At 53.4% G+C, this 15,717-nt stretch overlaps 1 protein-coding gene across 1 annotated transcript; it reads right to left on the reverse strand.

Annotated features, from left to right (window-relative positions):
* Positions 1 to 283: 283 nt before the first annotated feature.
* Positions 284 to 7,575, reverse strand: MMP9 (matrix metallopeptidase 9). Its single transcript, XM_005897554.3, has 13 exons — positions 7,430 to 7,575; positions 6,685 to 6,917; positions 6,182 to 6,330; positions 5,755 to 5,883; positions 5,493 to 5,666; positions 5,111 to 5,284; positions 4,529 to 4,705; positions 4,252 to 4,407; positions 3,205 to 3,499; positions 2,943 to 3,082; positions 2,358 to 2,508; positions 2,162 to 2,265; positions 284 to 577 (listed from the first exon to the last, which is right to left on the reverse strand). Exons 1-13 carry the CDS (start codon positions 7,565 to 7,567, stop codon positions 459 to 461), a joined length of 2,139 nt encoding a protein of 712 aa, XP_005897616.1. The 5' UTR covers positions 7,568 to 7,575; the 3' UTR covers positions 284 to 458.
* Between the last annotated feature and the right edge of the window lie 8,142 nt (positions 7,576 to 15,717).

The raw sequence follows: 15,717 nt of genomic DNA on the forward strand, positions 1-15,717 counted from the left end.
TCGTTCAGCTCACTTCTCTATCCCCAGGGCCCAGCACAAGGCCCAGCTCCATGTCAGAGCTCAATAAATGTTTGATGAATGAATATTAGGCTGGCCATTTCCTCAGCTATAAAATAGGAATAATTACATTATACCTTTCTAATAGGAAGGATTGAACGTTAATATTTATGAAGTGTTTTAGAACACCGCCTGGTGCATAGTAAGCTCTCTGCTGGTTACATACATACATGCAGGCATGCATACCATACATAAATCTGCTCCTCAAGGTTAAAGAATCCACATTTATTAAATACATTCTAATAAGAAAGGAAGGTGGGAAGAGAGGGCCCAGCCCACCTCCCCTCCTCCTCGTCCTTCAGAACAGATCCACTAGTTGGGATCCGGCAGACTGGCTCATTCCCTATTGGCAGGGTCCCCCAGGGGGCCCCCGCTGCAGTGCTGAAGCAGGCTTGGGAGCCCTAGTCCTCAGGGCACTTCAGGAGGTCGAAGGTCACGTAGCCCACATAGTCCACCTGATTCACCTCATTCTGGGAACTCACGCGCCAGTAGAAGTGATCCTGGCAGAAGTAAGCTTTCTCTGCAAGGGAGAAAGTGGCCCAAGAGGGGTGATTCCAGCTCTCCCACACACACGGACCCAAACAGGAGTATGGTCTTCACAGTCACGCTTCCTACCCTTTCGAAATCTTTCCAAGGTTTCCACTGGACATGTCTGTTCCCCACCCCACCCTGGAGATGCTGGAGGGCACAGACCTCCATGTCCAAAGCACTGGCACAGGGCCTGGCACACAGTCGATACTCAGAACAATTCATTCAACAAATCCCATTCATCCATCCAACATTCATCATGCCATGCACTGTTAGAGACACTGGGGATACAGCAGAGGGAAAATGCAGGCATGATCTCAGTCGTTTGGGTGCTTACATGTTAGTGGGGTAAGACATGATTAACAAGCAAATGCATAAGTAAAGGAGGTTGGTTCTGACAATAGGGAAAGCAATGAAGGAAATGTAAGTGAGCAGTCGAGTGAATAGATAATGAGGGCCAGAGACGGCCTCTCTGTAGAGGTGGCCTGAGTGCTGAGACCTGAAGGCTGAGAGGGAGGTATCCCAGTGACAATCTGGGGGAAAAAACCCTCCAGGCAGAGGGAACAACTGGCACAAAGGCCCTAAGCTGGGAATGACCTTGATGTGTTCAAAGAACAGCCAGAGGCTGGTGTGAGTGGAGCAGAGCAAAGGGAACGACAGGAGTAGTGGGAGGGGGTGGAGAAGGGGGAGGAGAGGGGTCAGATCAGGCTTCATTAGTGCCTTCGACCTTGCATGCCCTTCCCCTCTTAGCTCCTCCCTACTCTCAGAAAACATATTTGAAGGTATTGGACAACCAGCGTGGCTTGGACTAGGGTGTCTGCAAAGGAGGTTGTAAATATTTTGGTGGCTGAGCCAACAGCAGTTGTCCGCTGATTGGGGGTGAGCAGTGGGAAAGAGAAAAAAAGGGTTAACTCCAGCTACTATCCCCATTTTACATATGGGGAAACTGAGGCTCTGTGAATAGCAGTGACTTGCCCAAAGTCACACACACACATCTATGTAATGTCTTATTTATCACTGTATCCCCAGTGGCAGCGTGATGCCTAGCATATTACAGGCACTTGATAAATATGGTCTAATAAAGCCTTCATACAAACCAGGTGTCCTGTGCCATGGGGGAAAGAGCTTCCAGCTGGGAGGCAGGAAATCTGGGTTCTAGTTCTGTTGTGGCCCTGGTCCTCAAATGGTCTGGGAAAATCCCTGACTCTGCGGGGAACTCATCAATGAGGGACATTTGCCTCAGTCTCCACCGGCTTTTTCTTTCTGGCTTGAAATTTGACCAATCACTAAGGCAGGGGCTTCCCTGGTGGCTCAGATGGTAGAGAATCTGCCTGCAATGTGGGAGACCTGGGTTCGATCCCTGGATGGGGAACATCCCCTGGAGAAGAGAATGGCTACCCACTCCAGTTTTCTTGCCTGGAGAATTCCATGGACAGAGGAGCCTGGCGGGCTACAATCCATGGAGTCACAAAGAGTCAGACACGACTGAGCGACTAACAACACAGGGTAGGGGAACCTACTGTGGGAGGTATCTCTGGGAGGGATCCTCCCCCTGACCCTGGCTCTCAGCCCTCACCTTGGTACTGAAAGATGTCGTGCGTGCTAATGGGCACCCCGGGAAACATCTGGTCCACGGGGGTGACGCTCTGGGGATCCACCTTCTGTGTCTTCACGTCGAACCTGCAGGACGGCACCGAGGAGACAGGCGCTGAGCCGGCGGGCAGGCGGATGGCGCCCGGGCTCCCCCTGCTGGCGGTCCCCGGGAATCTCACCTCCAGAAGCTCTGCCCGCTGAACAGCAGCACCTTACCCCCAGGGCGCGGGAGGGCCCCGGTGACCTGGGCCACTTCCGGGCCCAGGCCCAACTTGTCCAGACGCCTCGGGCCTAGCAACGACGCGCCGGTGTACACCCACACTTGGCGCCCTGCCGAAGAGAGGCTCACATCGGTCTGGGGGCAGGGAGTGGGGTACACACCCCCCTTGAATGTCAAGAGGGAAAACGCAGGCACGGTCCAGGAGTGCCCGCAGTCTCTGTGCCCAAGGAGCAGAGCCCCTCGGTAGGACTGTGCCAGGGTGCTGTGAGGAGGGCTGAAATTCAGCCCTGCTAAATTTGTTCAGGGCTCCCCTGGTGGCTCAGACGGTAAATAATCTGCCTGCAATGCGGGATACCCAGTTCGATCCCTGGGTGGGGAAGATCCCCAGGAGAAAGAAGAAATGGCAACCCACTCCAGTCTTCTTGCCTGGAGAATCCCCATGGACAGAGGAACCTGGTGGGCTACAGTCCACAGGGTCGCAAAGAGTCGGACACGACTGAGCGACCAAGCACAGCACAGGGGAGGGAGAAAGACGAAAACTAACCAGAGAAGAAGAAAATCTTCTTGGTGAGCGGATCCTCGAAGGCGGAGTCCAGCTTGCGGGGCAGCTCAGGCCACTTGCTCTTGACAAGGAAGGGACCCTGCACCCGGCGGCCCCCTCCCTCAGAAAGTCTCCAGTACTTCCTAGGGATGCGAAAAGTGGGGGTGGGGGCACTGAGCCTGGAACCGACGGCCAGTGGGCGGGGAGACACAGGCAGGTCCCGCCTCCAAGCCCCCGCCCCCGACCGCGCAGCCCCGCCCCTCACCCAGCCTTGAAGAAATGCAAGCGGTTCCTAATCTCCGCGATGGCGTCGAAGATGTCCACGTTGCAGACGTCCTCCGCTGGATCCGGGGACTCCGTCGGGGCCGCAGAAGGGCCAGCCGTGGGAGGACCCGTGGGGCCAGCTGCCGGGGGCCCTGTGGGGCCAGTAGTGGGACCCTCTGAGGGGCGGGCGGTGGGAGGCCCCGTGACGCAGACCGTGGGGGGAGCGGTGGGCTGGGGTTCGGTGGTGGTAGTGGTGGTAGTGGTCGGAGGCCGTGGTTCAGGCTCAGGGCGAGGACCTGAAAAGAGATACCGCGTAAGGCAATCGCTGTTCTTGCATCTCTGTGCCTTTGGAGTATCTGCTCCCTGGTGCCTACCTGGAGGTCCCTGGCGCTCTCCCCACTTCAAATGTTGGATCCTGCCTTCCCCCAACCCCGGGCTGGCAGCTTCCTTTCACACACTCACCCCCACCCCCAGGCTGGTGGGAGAGAAGCCTCTTTTGAGCTCTCAAACTGGGTGCCAAACAGTGCTGGGAGCTTTATAAACGCACATTAGCTCCTTTGATCTTCAGAAGGGGGAAAAAGAAAAAACTATGGAGCAGATTCTTTAATATTTTCATTTTTTTGATGCGGAAACATACTAATGATAATAAGTGGTGATAATAATAAAACTATCAAACATTTATATGGTGCTTGCTATATTCCAGGCATTATTCTAACTCACTTAAGCCTCCTAACAACCCCATGAGGCAGGTGTTAGCCCCACTTTACAGATAAGGAAGTTGAGGGGTGAAGTAACCTATCCAACGTCATCTAGCCGGATAGTGGCTGGACCGGCTTTTGAACCTATGTCCGTCTCACTCTAGAGTCGGGGCTCTTTATCGCCATCTCCAAGTCCTGACCTGGCAGCAGTTGTACCCACCAGCCTCAAGGGCTCTCAAAGATAGATATCAGAGTCCTAACTCTCCCCTCCTCCCTATTCTCGGGGTGTTCTGAGCCGGGAGAACCTAGCCCTTCCCTCTCCTCCCTCTATCCCTGCCCCACGCCCTCACCATACAGATGCTGGATGCCCTGAACATCGTCCCTATGCAGGGGGTGCTCCTCTGTGAATCTGTACATGGGGTACATGAGAGCCTCTGGCACGGAGGTGTGATCTAAGCCCAGCGCGTGGCCAAACTCGTGTGCGGCCACAAGGAACAGGCTGTATCCTGGACGAAAGAAGGGAGCCTGAGCTCGGAGCCCTGGGCCGAGCTCCCAGCCCGGGCATCCCTCCCGGTCACCACTGCCCTGGCTGAGGCCCCAGCCACGGAACCTCGGCGCCCCGCCCACCTTGATCCGGGCAGAAGCCCCACTTCTTGTCTTTGTCGAAGTTGGAGGTGGTGGCGCACCAGAGGTGCCCATCATTGCGACCCTCTCTGGTGCAGGCCGAGTATTCCTTGCCCAGGAAGGTGAAGGGGAAGACGCAGAGCTCCCCCGCCGCGTTGCCCCCGGTCACCGTTGCATCGACTGGAGAGACCAGAGCCTCGGGTGAGCCAAGTGGAGGCGGGGTGTGGGGGGCAATGAAGAGCCAGGGGCGGGCCAATCGAGGAGCTAGAGAAACTGGGAGGCTTATTTTAAAAGCCCAGGGGGAGTTGTGGGGCACCGCCGACATCTGGCTAGAATAATGGGCGGGGCCTGGGGACCGCAGACCTAGGAGGAGGCTGCAAGCCTGGCTGAAAGGCCAAGCCTCCGCGGATGCGGCGGCGGCATCTGGAAGGCTGGGGGAGGAGCTGCGGTGACGGCAGGCCGAGTCAAGGCTGTCCTGAGCACCGACAGGAGCGGGAAGACAAACGGACGGGTGGAAGGGCCAGGCTCGGGAACCAACGCGGAATGAGGGCGCGAGGCTGAATCAGGTAGGTGGGTCAGAGGTACCTCGGGTCGGGCAGAAGCCGTAGAGCTTGTCCTGGTCGTAGTTGGCGGTGGTGGCGCACCAGCGGTAGCCGTCGGAGCGACCATCGGAGGTACAGGCGGAGTAGGTGCGGCCCTGGAAGGTGAACGGGAAGACGCAGGGCTTGCCGTCCGCATTGCCGTCCTGGGTGTAGAGTCCTGGGAGGCCCACACGATTAACTGAAGGTGCCGCGAGTTAACTGACCCACGAGCCACCTGTGTCCTCCTCCCCTTTCTCGCCTCGTCTCACAGATGAGGGAACTGGGCCCAGAGAACAGGAGAGGGGTTCGCAGGCCACCCTCGGCATCAGTGGCAGAGCTGGGATTAAGAGCCAGCGCTCTGGACCCTCAGGAGGGTGGGCACTCACTCTCGCTGGGGCAGAAGCCGAACTGGCGGTCGGCGTCGTAGTCGGCGGTGGTGCTGCACCAGAGCATGTCGTCGGAACGGCCGTCCGTGGTGCAGGCGGAGTAGGAGCGACCCTCAAAGGTGAAGGGGAAGTGGCAGGCGGCGCCCTTCGCGTTTCCGAAGTAGGTCGGGATCACTGCGGGAAAGGGGGACTGGGGTCAGGGGGACTGGTGATGCGCGTGAGAGGAGAAGGGAGTGGGGGCCGGGGCAGCTCGGGATCTCACCAACGCCTTTGCCCAGAGACCACAACTCTTCATCGTCGAAGTGGGCATCTCCCTGAATGCCTTTGCCAGGCGGAAAGGCGTGTGCCAGGAGCCCGTTCTTCCCATCGAAGGGATACCCATCTCCGTGCTCTGAAGAAGCGGGTGGAGAAGAGAGTGAGACGCGTACGGTTGCGCAGGTTGTGCACTGCCCAAGGGCTCTGGCCTAACTGCAGGCTAAAATTCGGCCTAAGAGCCGCAGTTCAACATTTGCTGTCCCAGTGCAGTGAGATGTCGGTCAGGAGGGGGCGCCATAAGGGCGATCGGCCGCCAGGGCTTCAGAGACAGGCAAGAGAAATCCAGGTGCTGGGCCCCCCGCGTCTCTCTTTGATCCTCCCACCTCTGTCCCCATCTCAGATTCTCCCGATTTCCCCCTTATTCGCGTTCTCACCTCTAACACCAAACTGGATGACAATGTCAGCTTCGGGGCCGTACACTCGAGTGAAGGTGAGCGGCGTCACCGCGCTCCAGAGCGCGAAAGCGCGGGCAAAGGCGTCGTCGATCACGGCGCGCGGCAGGTCTTCCGAGTAATTTTGGATCCTGGAGGGAAAAGGCAGGAGGATAAAGGGCAGAAGTGAGAGGTGGGAGCCGGGCCAGCAGTGCCACCCGGTGTCTCCGCGACTTCAAATACATAGCCCTGCCTGCGCTCCACGCTTTCATCTCGAAAGCACTTTCAGACGCACTTTTCTCTTTGGAGTCAGTTGGCGAGGTCCATTTCCCCCGATGGGGGAGACGGAGGCTCTGAGGGGGAGCCACTTGCCTCAAGGCGGGCACATTCAGTGAAAGCCATGGATTGGCCTGAGACGGGATGTGTTCTCCAAGGGGCGGCGCTTGGGAACCCGCCTCTCGCCACCCTCTGCACCCCGCTCGCCCCCGCGGGGCCCAGCCGCGCACCAGTAGGTGATGTTGTGGTGGTGCCACTTGAGTTCGCCCTCAAAGGTCTGGAATCTGCCCACGTCTGGGACGCCGCAGCGCGGGGCTCGCATGGCGTTCAGGGTGGTGCTGTCCAGCTCGCCAGTCTCGGGCAGGGACAGGCGCCGCTGGAAGCGCAGCAGAGCTCGCTGCAGGGACTGACCGTCCTCGCTCAGCTCTGCCCCAGGAGTGTAGCCATAGCGGTACAGGTATTCCTGTGGAAGGAAGGGCAGAGACGTGGCAGAGCCCCGACGCCCTTTCTCTGTCCTACTGGGCAAGGACTCCATCCCTCCCGGCTCTTGGAGACTAGCAACGAGACACTGTATCCAGTACTCGGTACCCTGGATACCAGGGCTTGTGCCCGCCCCAAGAATCTCCCCTCCGTGTGGACATCCTCAGCTCCATTCCACTCCAGGATGCCCCCATGCAGTGCCTACTTCAGGGCCCCCTAGGGTTTACCCCTGTTCGCCCTCAGCCCATCACCACTCCAGAACCCCCCAGTGCCCCTTATCCATTTCCCAGTGCCAATCTAGGAAACCCTCACTAGCCTGTTTCCAGCAGTCCCTGTCCAGAATCTCCCAGGGCCCGTTCTCACTGCTCTGTCCTCCAGAGGTGCCCATCACCACTCCCCCCACAACAAGCCCCAGAGTATCTCGTTTGAGACCCCGCGCCCTTCCTGGGACTCCTGGCCAGCCCTTCCCAACTCTAGATGGGGGAGTGTGCCTACCTCTGCCAGCTGCCTGTTGGTGAGGTTGGTTCGTGGTTCTCCTGGAAAGACCACAACGGTGGGCTGGCGTCGTCTGGGGACAGCAGAGCAGCAAGCCAGCACCAGGAGCGCCAGGACCAAGGGCTGCAGGGGGCTCATGGTGAGGATAGCACTTGGTCTGGCTGCAGCTGCCCTCCTGGGGGCTTTAAAGAGGCTGTCAACTGAATCAGTGACCCCGCCCCTCTCTGACTGGCCACTTGCAAGAGCTGACTCAGGCCATGGCGTGTGTGTGTGTGTGTGTGTGTGTGTGTGTGTGTGTGTGTGTGTGTCGGGCAGTCCCAGCATGAGAAGGCAAGGAAAGGGCTTACACCACCTCTCCCCTCTCCCTCCTGCCCACAGCCCCCATTGCCAAGTCAGGCAGGACCCCAGACCCAACAGGAAACCACAGGCCCACAAGGGAAGGATTGGGTTTTGCAAACTGCAGAGCTTGTGAGAACTGCATGAGAGGGAGGGAGGGAGGCAGGGCTGGCTGGAGGACTCCCTGAGCCCTCCATCGGAAGACCCCCTAGAGATCAGCCTAAGGAAAAAGGATGGAAAGTTCCCGAGACTTCTGTCTGAGCCAGACGATCCCGCTTCCTGATCAGACGCCCTCCGTGGACCCTCCTCACGCTCCCAGGCTCTGCCCTCTTCTCCCTGGAAGTCTGCCTTGACTCAGCTTCCTCTCCCTGCTCCACCTGGGGGCAGAAGGAGTGGGCCCCGCTTGGTGGAAATCGGGGAATTCCATGGAGACAATTCCTGGTCTTCAACAGGCTGGATCCTTGAGAATTGCACAATGGTGGTTGGGCGGTGGGGGGAGGGCAGGTGGGGACAGTGGGAGTGTTGTGGCGTCTGGAAGCCAGCAGACATAGCCTCATTCCTTCAGTGCCTTGGGCAAATGTCTTCACCACTGTGAGTCTGTTTCTTCAGCTGTAAAAAGGGGCCCTTTTTAACTTTACCCCTTTCCCATAGCCGGCTGGGTCCTATCATTCAGGGCTGGCAGCACTCTCAGTGGTCTGCTATGTCCCAGGCCCCGGGATACTTACTGTAGCTAAAGGCAATGATGTTGGGATGGGAGAGGAGGGTTTGGGCAGAGCCTGGAGAGGTGGGATGGGGTGGGCCAAGCCTGGCACATCCAATGGCAGGGGTCCTGTTGTTTAGTCACTCAGTCGTGTCCAACTCTTTTGCAGCCCCATGGACTGCAGCCCACCAGGCTCCTCTGTCCATGAGATTTGCCAGGCAAGAATACTGGAGTGGGTTGCCATTTCCTTCTCCAGGGGATCTTCCCTGCCCAGGGATTGAACCTGCATCTCCTGCATTAGCAGGCAGGTTCTTTACCACTAAGCCACCAAGGAAGCCCAGGGGCCCTGTAATTATGTGTAAATATCTGTACAGCAGGCTGCTGACTACATTCTCTGTCCACTGGGTATGCACTGATATAGACTTCTCCACTTGGGGAGACGGCATGAAATTGTCTGATGGTTTGTGTGGAAGAAAAGAAAAATCTGTATCCCCCACACTGCCCAACAGTGTCAACTGAATAAATGAATGCGAAGTTCGAAAAATAAATAAATAAAAATACATTTAAAAGGGTTCTTTGTCCCTACATTGATGTGAGGATGAGATCAAACACAAAATACCTTGGACTGTGTATGTTGCAAATATTCAAGAAATGGCTGTGATCACTTTTCATGATTTGAGCCAAAACCAGGAACCTGGGAATCGGAAGAAGGGGGGTCCTGGACTCTAATCTGCTGTGACCTTGAAACAGAGCAGGACCCGATGATCCTTGCCGCCAGCCCTCCCCCACCCCCATATCCTCAGCCTGCCTTTTGTCTGTGGAAAAACTTTAGCCAAAGAATAAGTTTAACCAGAAAAGAAAGAATATGCAGAAACAAAGGAAAGCAGCCCAAGGAGACCAAATGATTGTAGTTTAGTCATTAAACATGTCAAGGACTTTTAGTTTCTTCTCAAGGGCTATAGATAATATTCTGAGCCATATCCTGTGAGCTGTCTTATAGATACTGAAACCTCCACCAGGTGAAAAGTTAACTACATGATGACCAGACGTAGCCATGACATCAGCTGCCACAGTTCCGAAAACTGGCCTCAAGAAATGGAAACAAATCGACCCTGGAACTGAAGATTAACTCTACCTCAAAACAATCAAGGTGATGCCGGTCAGACCACCGATGACCAATGTCAAGATGACTGTCAGAGTTGACTATGCTGTTTCTGCATGTAGCCCCCTCCCTCAGCCTGTAAAAGTTCTTGATTGTCAGTAGAGGGAAGTTGGTAAACTCCAGCTCCAGTTATCACCCCTTTTGCCAATAACCAGCAAACTCCTTCCCTCCCTTCTTCCCACCAGCCAGTGTGCGGCAAGATCTATATTTGCCTTCTTCAAAGCATTATTTGGGAAGGACGACAGCAATAATCTGACACACTGTATTTAAAGGACTTACTATGTGCTAGGCACTTTACATGCTTATCTCAAAAATCAGCCTCTGAGATGGAGACAGTTAACTTCCTGTATAGGAAAACTGAAGCCCTGGTGTTCACAATGAATGAGCAGCTCCTTTGGAGTCACCCTGTTCTGGTTTTCAGTCCCAGCTCTGCCATCGCCAGGCTGTGTGACCCTGGGCAAGTCATTTCACTTCCGAACCACAATAATAGTGCAGTTTTTAGAGATTTACTGTGTCGAGTACTCTGTTAAGTTCCCCATAAGCATCTTGTTTCATCCCCACCACTCTATGAGGTAGGTTTAATGAGTATCCCTCCCATTTTTAGAGAAGGACACTGAGGTTCAGGGTAGTTAAGGAACTTGGCTATGGCCACATAGTAAGTTAATACACAAAATTGGGACTCAAGCCTAGGGCTATTTGGTTCTGAAGCTTTTCATCTTTATTACCATTTACAGGAACTGAGATGACTAGGGGTTAGAGGGGAATTGTGGGAGATGGGAGACAAAACCAGGACCCTTCTTCCCTAATCCTTGGCGCCCACTGAAGATCAGAGAGGAGGCTCAGGTCTTTGGGGATCAGAGGTTGCAACAGGGGCCTCAGGGAAACTATATTCCAGACTTGAGAGTGTGGAATCGTCCAGCAATATAGGTTGATTTTATTTTTATTAATTATTTTATTTTTGGTTGTGCTAGGTCTTTGTCTAGTTACGATGAGCAGGCTTCCCATTGCAGTGGCTTCTCTTGTTATGCAGCACAGTCTCTAGAGACACGGGCTTCAGTAGTCGCAGCACGTGGGCTCAGTAGTTACGACACATGGGTTTAGTGGCTCCACAGCATGTGGGATCTTCCCAGACCAGGGATCAAAGCTGTGTCCCCTGCATTGGCAGGCAGAGTCTTAACCATTGGTCACCAGGGAAGTTCAGCAGAATGACTCTATGACTTTAGAGACGGGAAACATCGAGACCCTCCAATCCAGGGGATCTTCAGCTGGTAGCAGAGATAGACTTTAAGAGAATCCATGAGCCACTCCCAACTTGCCATCAGTTGTACAAAATGCCAGGTCTATGTATATATGTCACATACTCAGATTTATATATGAGAATATAGGTTATATTCTCAGATTTAATGGTATTGATGTTTGAGGTTAGATCATTCTTTGTTTGGAGAATCTCTGCTATGCAGTGTAAGATGTTGAGTAGCACCCCCTGCTTCTATGCCATGCTGGTAGCACCTCCCCCTGCCAGTTGTGGCAACCAGAAATGTTGTCAAACATTACCAAATGCCCTCTGGGTGGCTGGGAGGGGCACAGACACCCCCAGCTGAGAACTATTGATATATGTTGATTTTTTGTAATGTAAAGGGTCCAGAACTTTTATCACATACTCAAGCCATTGATGATGATCCTCAAACCTTTAAGGACCATTTACTCAAGAAATATTTATTGAGTCTTTATGGGCCAGGCATCGTGCTAAGGTTGGGGAATATAGCAGTGGCCAAAATAGGCTTTGTCCCCAAGATCATGGAGCTGAAAGTCCAGTAGGGGAAAAACTGAATGAGTAATTAGTACTGGAGAGACATATATCACAAGGAGGAGACATATTTATCTATTCCCATATCATACAGATGAGGAAACTGAGGCCCAGGGTGGGGACTTTACCTCCCTCAGGTCACAGAGCAAGCCAGGGACAGAGTGCTGCTGCTGCTGCTAAGTCGCTTCAGTTGTGTCCGACTGTGTGACCCCATAGACAGAGTAGGGAGGGGGCAAAAAGGAGTGGTAGCTAAGAGGCTTGTTCTGGAAATCAGCTGAGAAGTTCAAGTCTCTGCTCTAGCACCGATTACTGTAAGTCATTGACATAACCTGCCGGTGCCTCGGTTTTCCAATCTGTAAAATGAGGGCAATAACAGCGCTTACCTCATGCTGCTGTGAGAATCAAATGAGTTCACAGAGATAAAGTGCCTGACCCATGGTAACATGTGCTTACTGCTGTTCTAATTATGATTCCCTCCGGGCTAGCTGGCTGTTTTTACCAGCTGGGGCACAGAGAGAGGGAACCCCGCCAGGAACCCCAGAACTTGATTCCTGGAGTCAATCCAACTGTCCTTTCCTCACTCCTCCCAACTTCCTCCTTTACCTCTGGGCTCCCCACCCCCACCAAGGGGAACTTGGGGGAGCTTGGTCTTCAACACAGCAATGGCAGGAAGTGGTTCTGTCACCACATCCCTTCTCCACTTCCCCCAGCCCCTCCTTCCCCAACACCACAACAGAATTTAGCCAAGGCCCTGGGAGAGCAGGATCCACCCCTAGGTGAGCAGCCCCCCAACCCTGTCTGGAGTCAGAACTTGGACTCAAAGCCCCTCACCCAGGAGGAGGCCCCATCAGGCTGGGGAGGGGGCTGATCCTGGAGCCCTGAGTCACCAGCTAGATGACACAGCCCTGCAGGCTGCTATTAATAACTCCAGGCCCCCAGACAGCCTCACGAGATGAGGCTTCGCTCCCCACTTCCAGGCAGGGGGAACTCCAAGCCTGTTTCTCCCAAACATGCCCAAGAGGGGAGGGGCAGCCCTGAGAGGCCCTGGCAGGATGTGAGGAAGACATTGGTGTCTGGGACCAAGCGGGAAGGTGTGTGGACTGCAAGACGCCACTTGCCCGAGGGGAGAGCATCATTCCAGTGCCCACCCCGCCCCCACAACAAACACACTTACCATTCTAGCTCCAGGGTGTTGGCAATTCCCATGCTGACTCGCACAGACACTAATAATAATTACAATACCATTGTGCCTATCACCTATCTGTATTGAGCTCCTTCTATAGGAAGTCAAACCTAAACAGCATATTAAAAAAGCAGAGACATCCCTTTGCTGACAAAAGTCCATCTAGTCAAGGCTATGGTTTTTCCAGTAGTCATGTACGGATGTGAGAGTTGAACCATAAAGAAGGCTGAGTGCCGAAGAATAGATGCTTTCAAACTGTGGTGCTAGAGAAGACTCTGAGAGTCCCTTGTACTTTGAGGAGATCAAACCAGTCAATTCTAAAGGAAATCAACCCTGAATATTCATTGGAAAGACTAGATGCTAGTCCTGATGCTAGTCCTGGATGCTAGAGCTGAAGCTCCAATACTTTGGCCACCTGATGTGAAGAGCCAACTCATTGGAAAAGATCCTGATTCTAGGAAAGATTGAGGGCAGGAGGAGAAGGGGGCAATAGAGTATGGTATGGGATGGTTGGATGGCGTCACCGACTCAGTGGACATGAGTTTGAGCAAGGTCAGGGAGATAGTGAAGGACAGGGAAGCCTGGTGTGCTGCAGTTCATGGGATCGAAACGAATTGGACACGACTGAGCAACTGAGCAACAACAACATAGGAAGTCAGAGTACAGACTTTGCGATCAGCCCTCCTGGACTCAAGTTCCAGCTTCTATTCCTCAGGCTGTGCAGCCTTAAGCAAGTTACTTTGTCTCTCTCTGCTTCCATTTCCTCATCTATAAAATGGGAAAGAGAATAGTCCTTACTTCAGAGTGTTGTGGAGGGATTAAGCGAGATTAGACGCTGCAAGTTTTCAGCACACAGTGGGTATGGAGGTGGGAAGAATATTAGCTCTTAGGATTCTGTCACTCCAGTGCTCTCCCCTGTACAATGAGGACTCACGATCCCAGTTAACTTCACAAATTAGGACTCAGGAGCCCATTTTACAGGTGAAGAATCTACAGGTGAAGAATCTGTGAGACTCAAGGAGTTGCCTGCACAGTTAGCAAGGAGCTGGCCTGGGACTCAACCCACATCTGACACCAGCACCCTGTTCTTTCCACCTGGCTGTGCATGCACCCCCCAGCCACCTCAGTTCCATGGTTCTGTCAATGCTGGAGTGGGGACACTTGACAGCTCATCCAAGTGCCTCATGGCTGATCTTCTTAACATCCTATTTGAGTTTGGGCTTGCAGAACCCCTTGGCATTCGTGAGAGGCACAGACTGGAAGCCATTTTTAAGGTGATGGACCCACGGCCCAGAGAAGCGCTTCATGTTGCTCACCGTCACACAGCTGATGAGTGACGGAGATCCTGCCTAGGCCTTCTGACTCCACATCTCGTGCTAAGAACCGGTCACTGGATCTGGCAAGAAGGAAGTCAATGGGGGAAGCAACCTGGGGGGTGGAAGATGCCCAGGAGTCAGGCTGAAGGGGGTTAAAGCCTAGGAACCAACAGAGAGGACAAGTGTGGGTTATTTGGGCTCTGTAGGAAAAAAGAAAATGGAGTGGGGGGGCGGTGAATAAAAGAGGGTAAAGGAAAGATCAAGGTAGCTAGAGGAGGCAGAGGAAGAGTCAAGTGGAGTTTCCTTTAAGGTGAGTTCATGACCTTGAGAAGTGATGATACTGTGGAGAGAGCGCTGTGTGAATTGAGGGGGAAATAGGATGCGCTGGGACCAGTTCCTCTGGCAAGGGATTACCCACTGGCAAGTAACACTTTGCTTGGGGTCCCAGCAGAGCAGGTGCAGCCCCTAAATACACATTTAAAAGGTTGCTTGTGTTGTTTTTTTTTTTTTTTTTTTGTATTTGTTTAATTAAGACTAATTTTTTTAGAGCAGACTGGGGTTCAATCCCTGGGTCGAGAAGATTCCCCTGGAGGAGGACATGGCAACCCATTCCAGTATTCTTGCCTGGAGAATCCCATAGACTGAGGAGCCTGGCGGGCTATAGTCCATAGAGTCACGAAGAGTGGACACGACTGAGTGACCGAGCACAAGCAACTTCAGGTTCACAGGAAACTTGAAGGGGAAGCACAGACATTTTACTGTATACCCCTACCCTCACATTCACAGCCTCCCCTGTTGTCAGCATCTGCTACTGGAGGAGTATCTTTGTTACAATCAATGAAACTTCATTGACACATCACTATCATCCAAAGTCCATAGCTTCCGGCTCATTCTTGGTGGTGCTCATTCTATGGGTCTGGTCAAAGATGCAATGACATGCATCTATCATTATGTTATCATACAGAGTAGTTTCACTACTCTAAAAATCCTCTGTGCTCCACTTATTCATCCCTTCCTGCCACAAAGATTGTTTTTGATATTTGAAGAAAAAAAAAAATCTTAAAGTAGCCAGCTTGGGAAAAGTCAGATCTTTGGTGGACTACCTTATATAGTCATTTTAGGCTTTAGTGATGTTTTTCTTTGGATGACATGGGGGAAGGGAGCCATATTCTCAGTGTTCAAAGCCTCCAAAGGTCTAAATCTGATGCTGTTCACAATGTGTGTGTTGGGGGGGGGGCGGGTGGGGGCTAGCTCTCAGGAAACCCCAGGTTAAACATTCAATGGTCACTCAGCTGTCCTGGCCAGATACATGCAGAACCCTGGGGAACAGAGCAGGAGAGAAAAACCCAGACAGCACACAGGGCAACTGGCAGCCTCTGTGGCCCTTTTACACACCTGGGTTACGCCTCTACTCTTGGCCGGGTACATTTTCTCAAGCGTCTTTTAGTTCCCCGGTTCTCAAAGTAGTCATGGGACCAGCAGCATCAGCACCATCTGGGAACTGGTTAGAAATTCAGACCCTCACCTGCCACCCCCTACCCTCAGTACTATTGAATCAGCACCTCTGGGTGGGGCCCAGCAATTTCTGTTTTAAAAAATCTGCCAAGCAATTCCAAGGTGTGCTCAAGTTTGAAACCTTGGCTTTACTTGAGCTTCACCCAAAGTGGGAAGGGGACAGGCTTCCCTGGTGGCTCAGTGGTAAAGAATCTGTCTGCCAACACAGGAGACGTGAGTTCGATCCTTGATCTGGGAAGATCCCACACACTTTGGAGCAACTAAGCCCG

This window comes from Bos mutus, chromosome 13, assembly GCF_027580195.1.
Source record: "Bos mutus isolate GX-2022 chromosome 13, NWIPB_WYAK_1.1, whole genome shotgun sequence".
NCBI classification, from domain to species: Eukaryota; Metazoa; Chordata; class Mammalia; order Artiodactyla; family Bovidae; genus Bos; species Bos mutus.

Excerpts from the sequence above, each read along its gene's own strand:
- MMP9 (XM_005897554.3), bottom strand. The coding sequence starts at position 7,567 with ATGAGCCCCCTGCAGCCCTTGGTCCTGGCGCTCCTGGTGCTGGCTTGC. Across the intron at positions 3,500-4,251 it reads GGGCATCCAGCATCTGTATG|GTCCTCGCCCTGAGCCTGAA; the intron begins GTGAGGGCGTGG and ends ATCTCTTTTCAG. Across the intron at positions 2,266-2,357 it reads AGCGGGCAGAGCTTCTGGAG|GTTCGACGTGAAGACACAGA; the intron begins GTGAGATTCCCG and ends GCCGTCCTGCAG.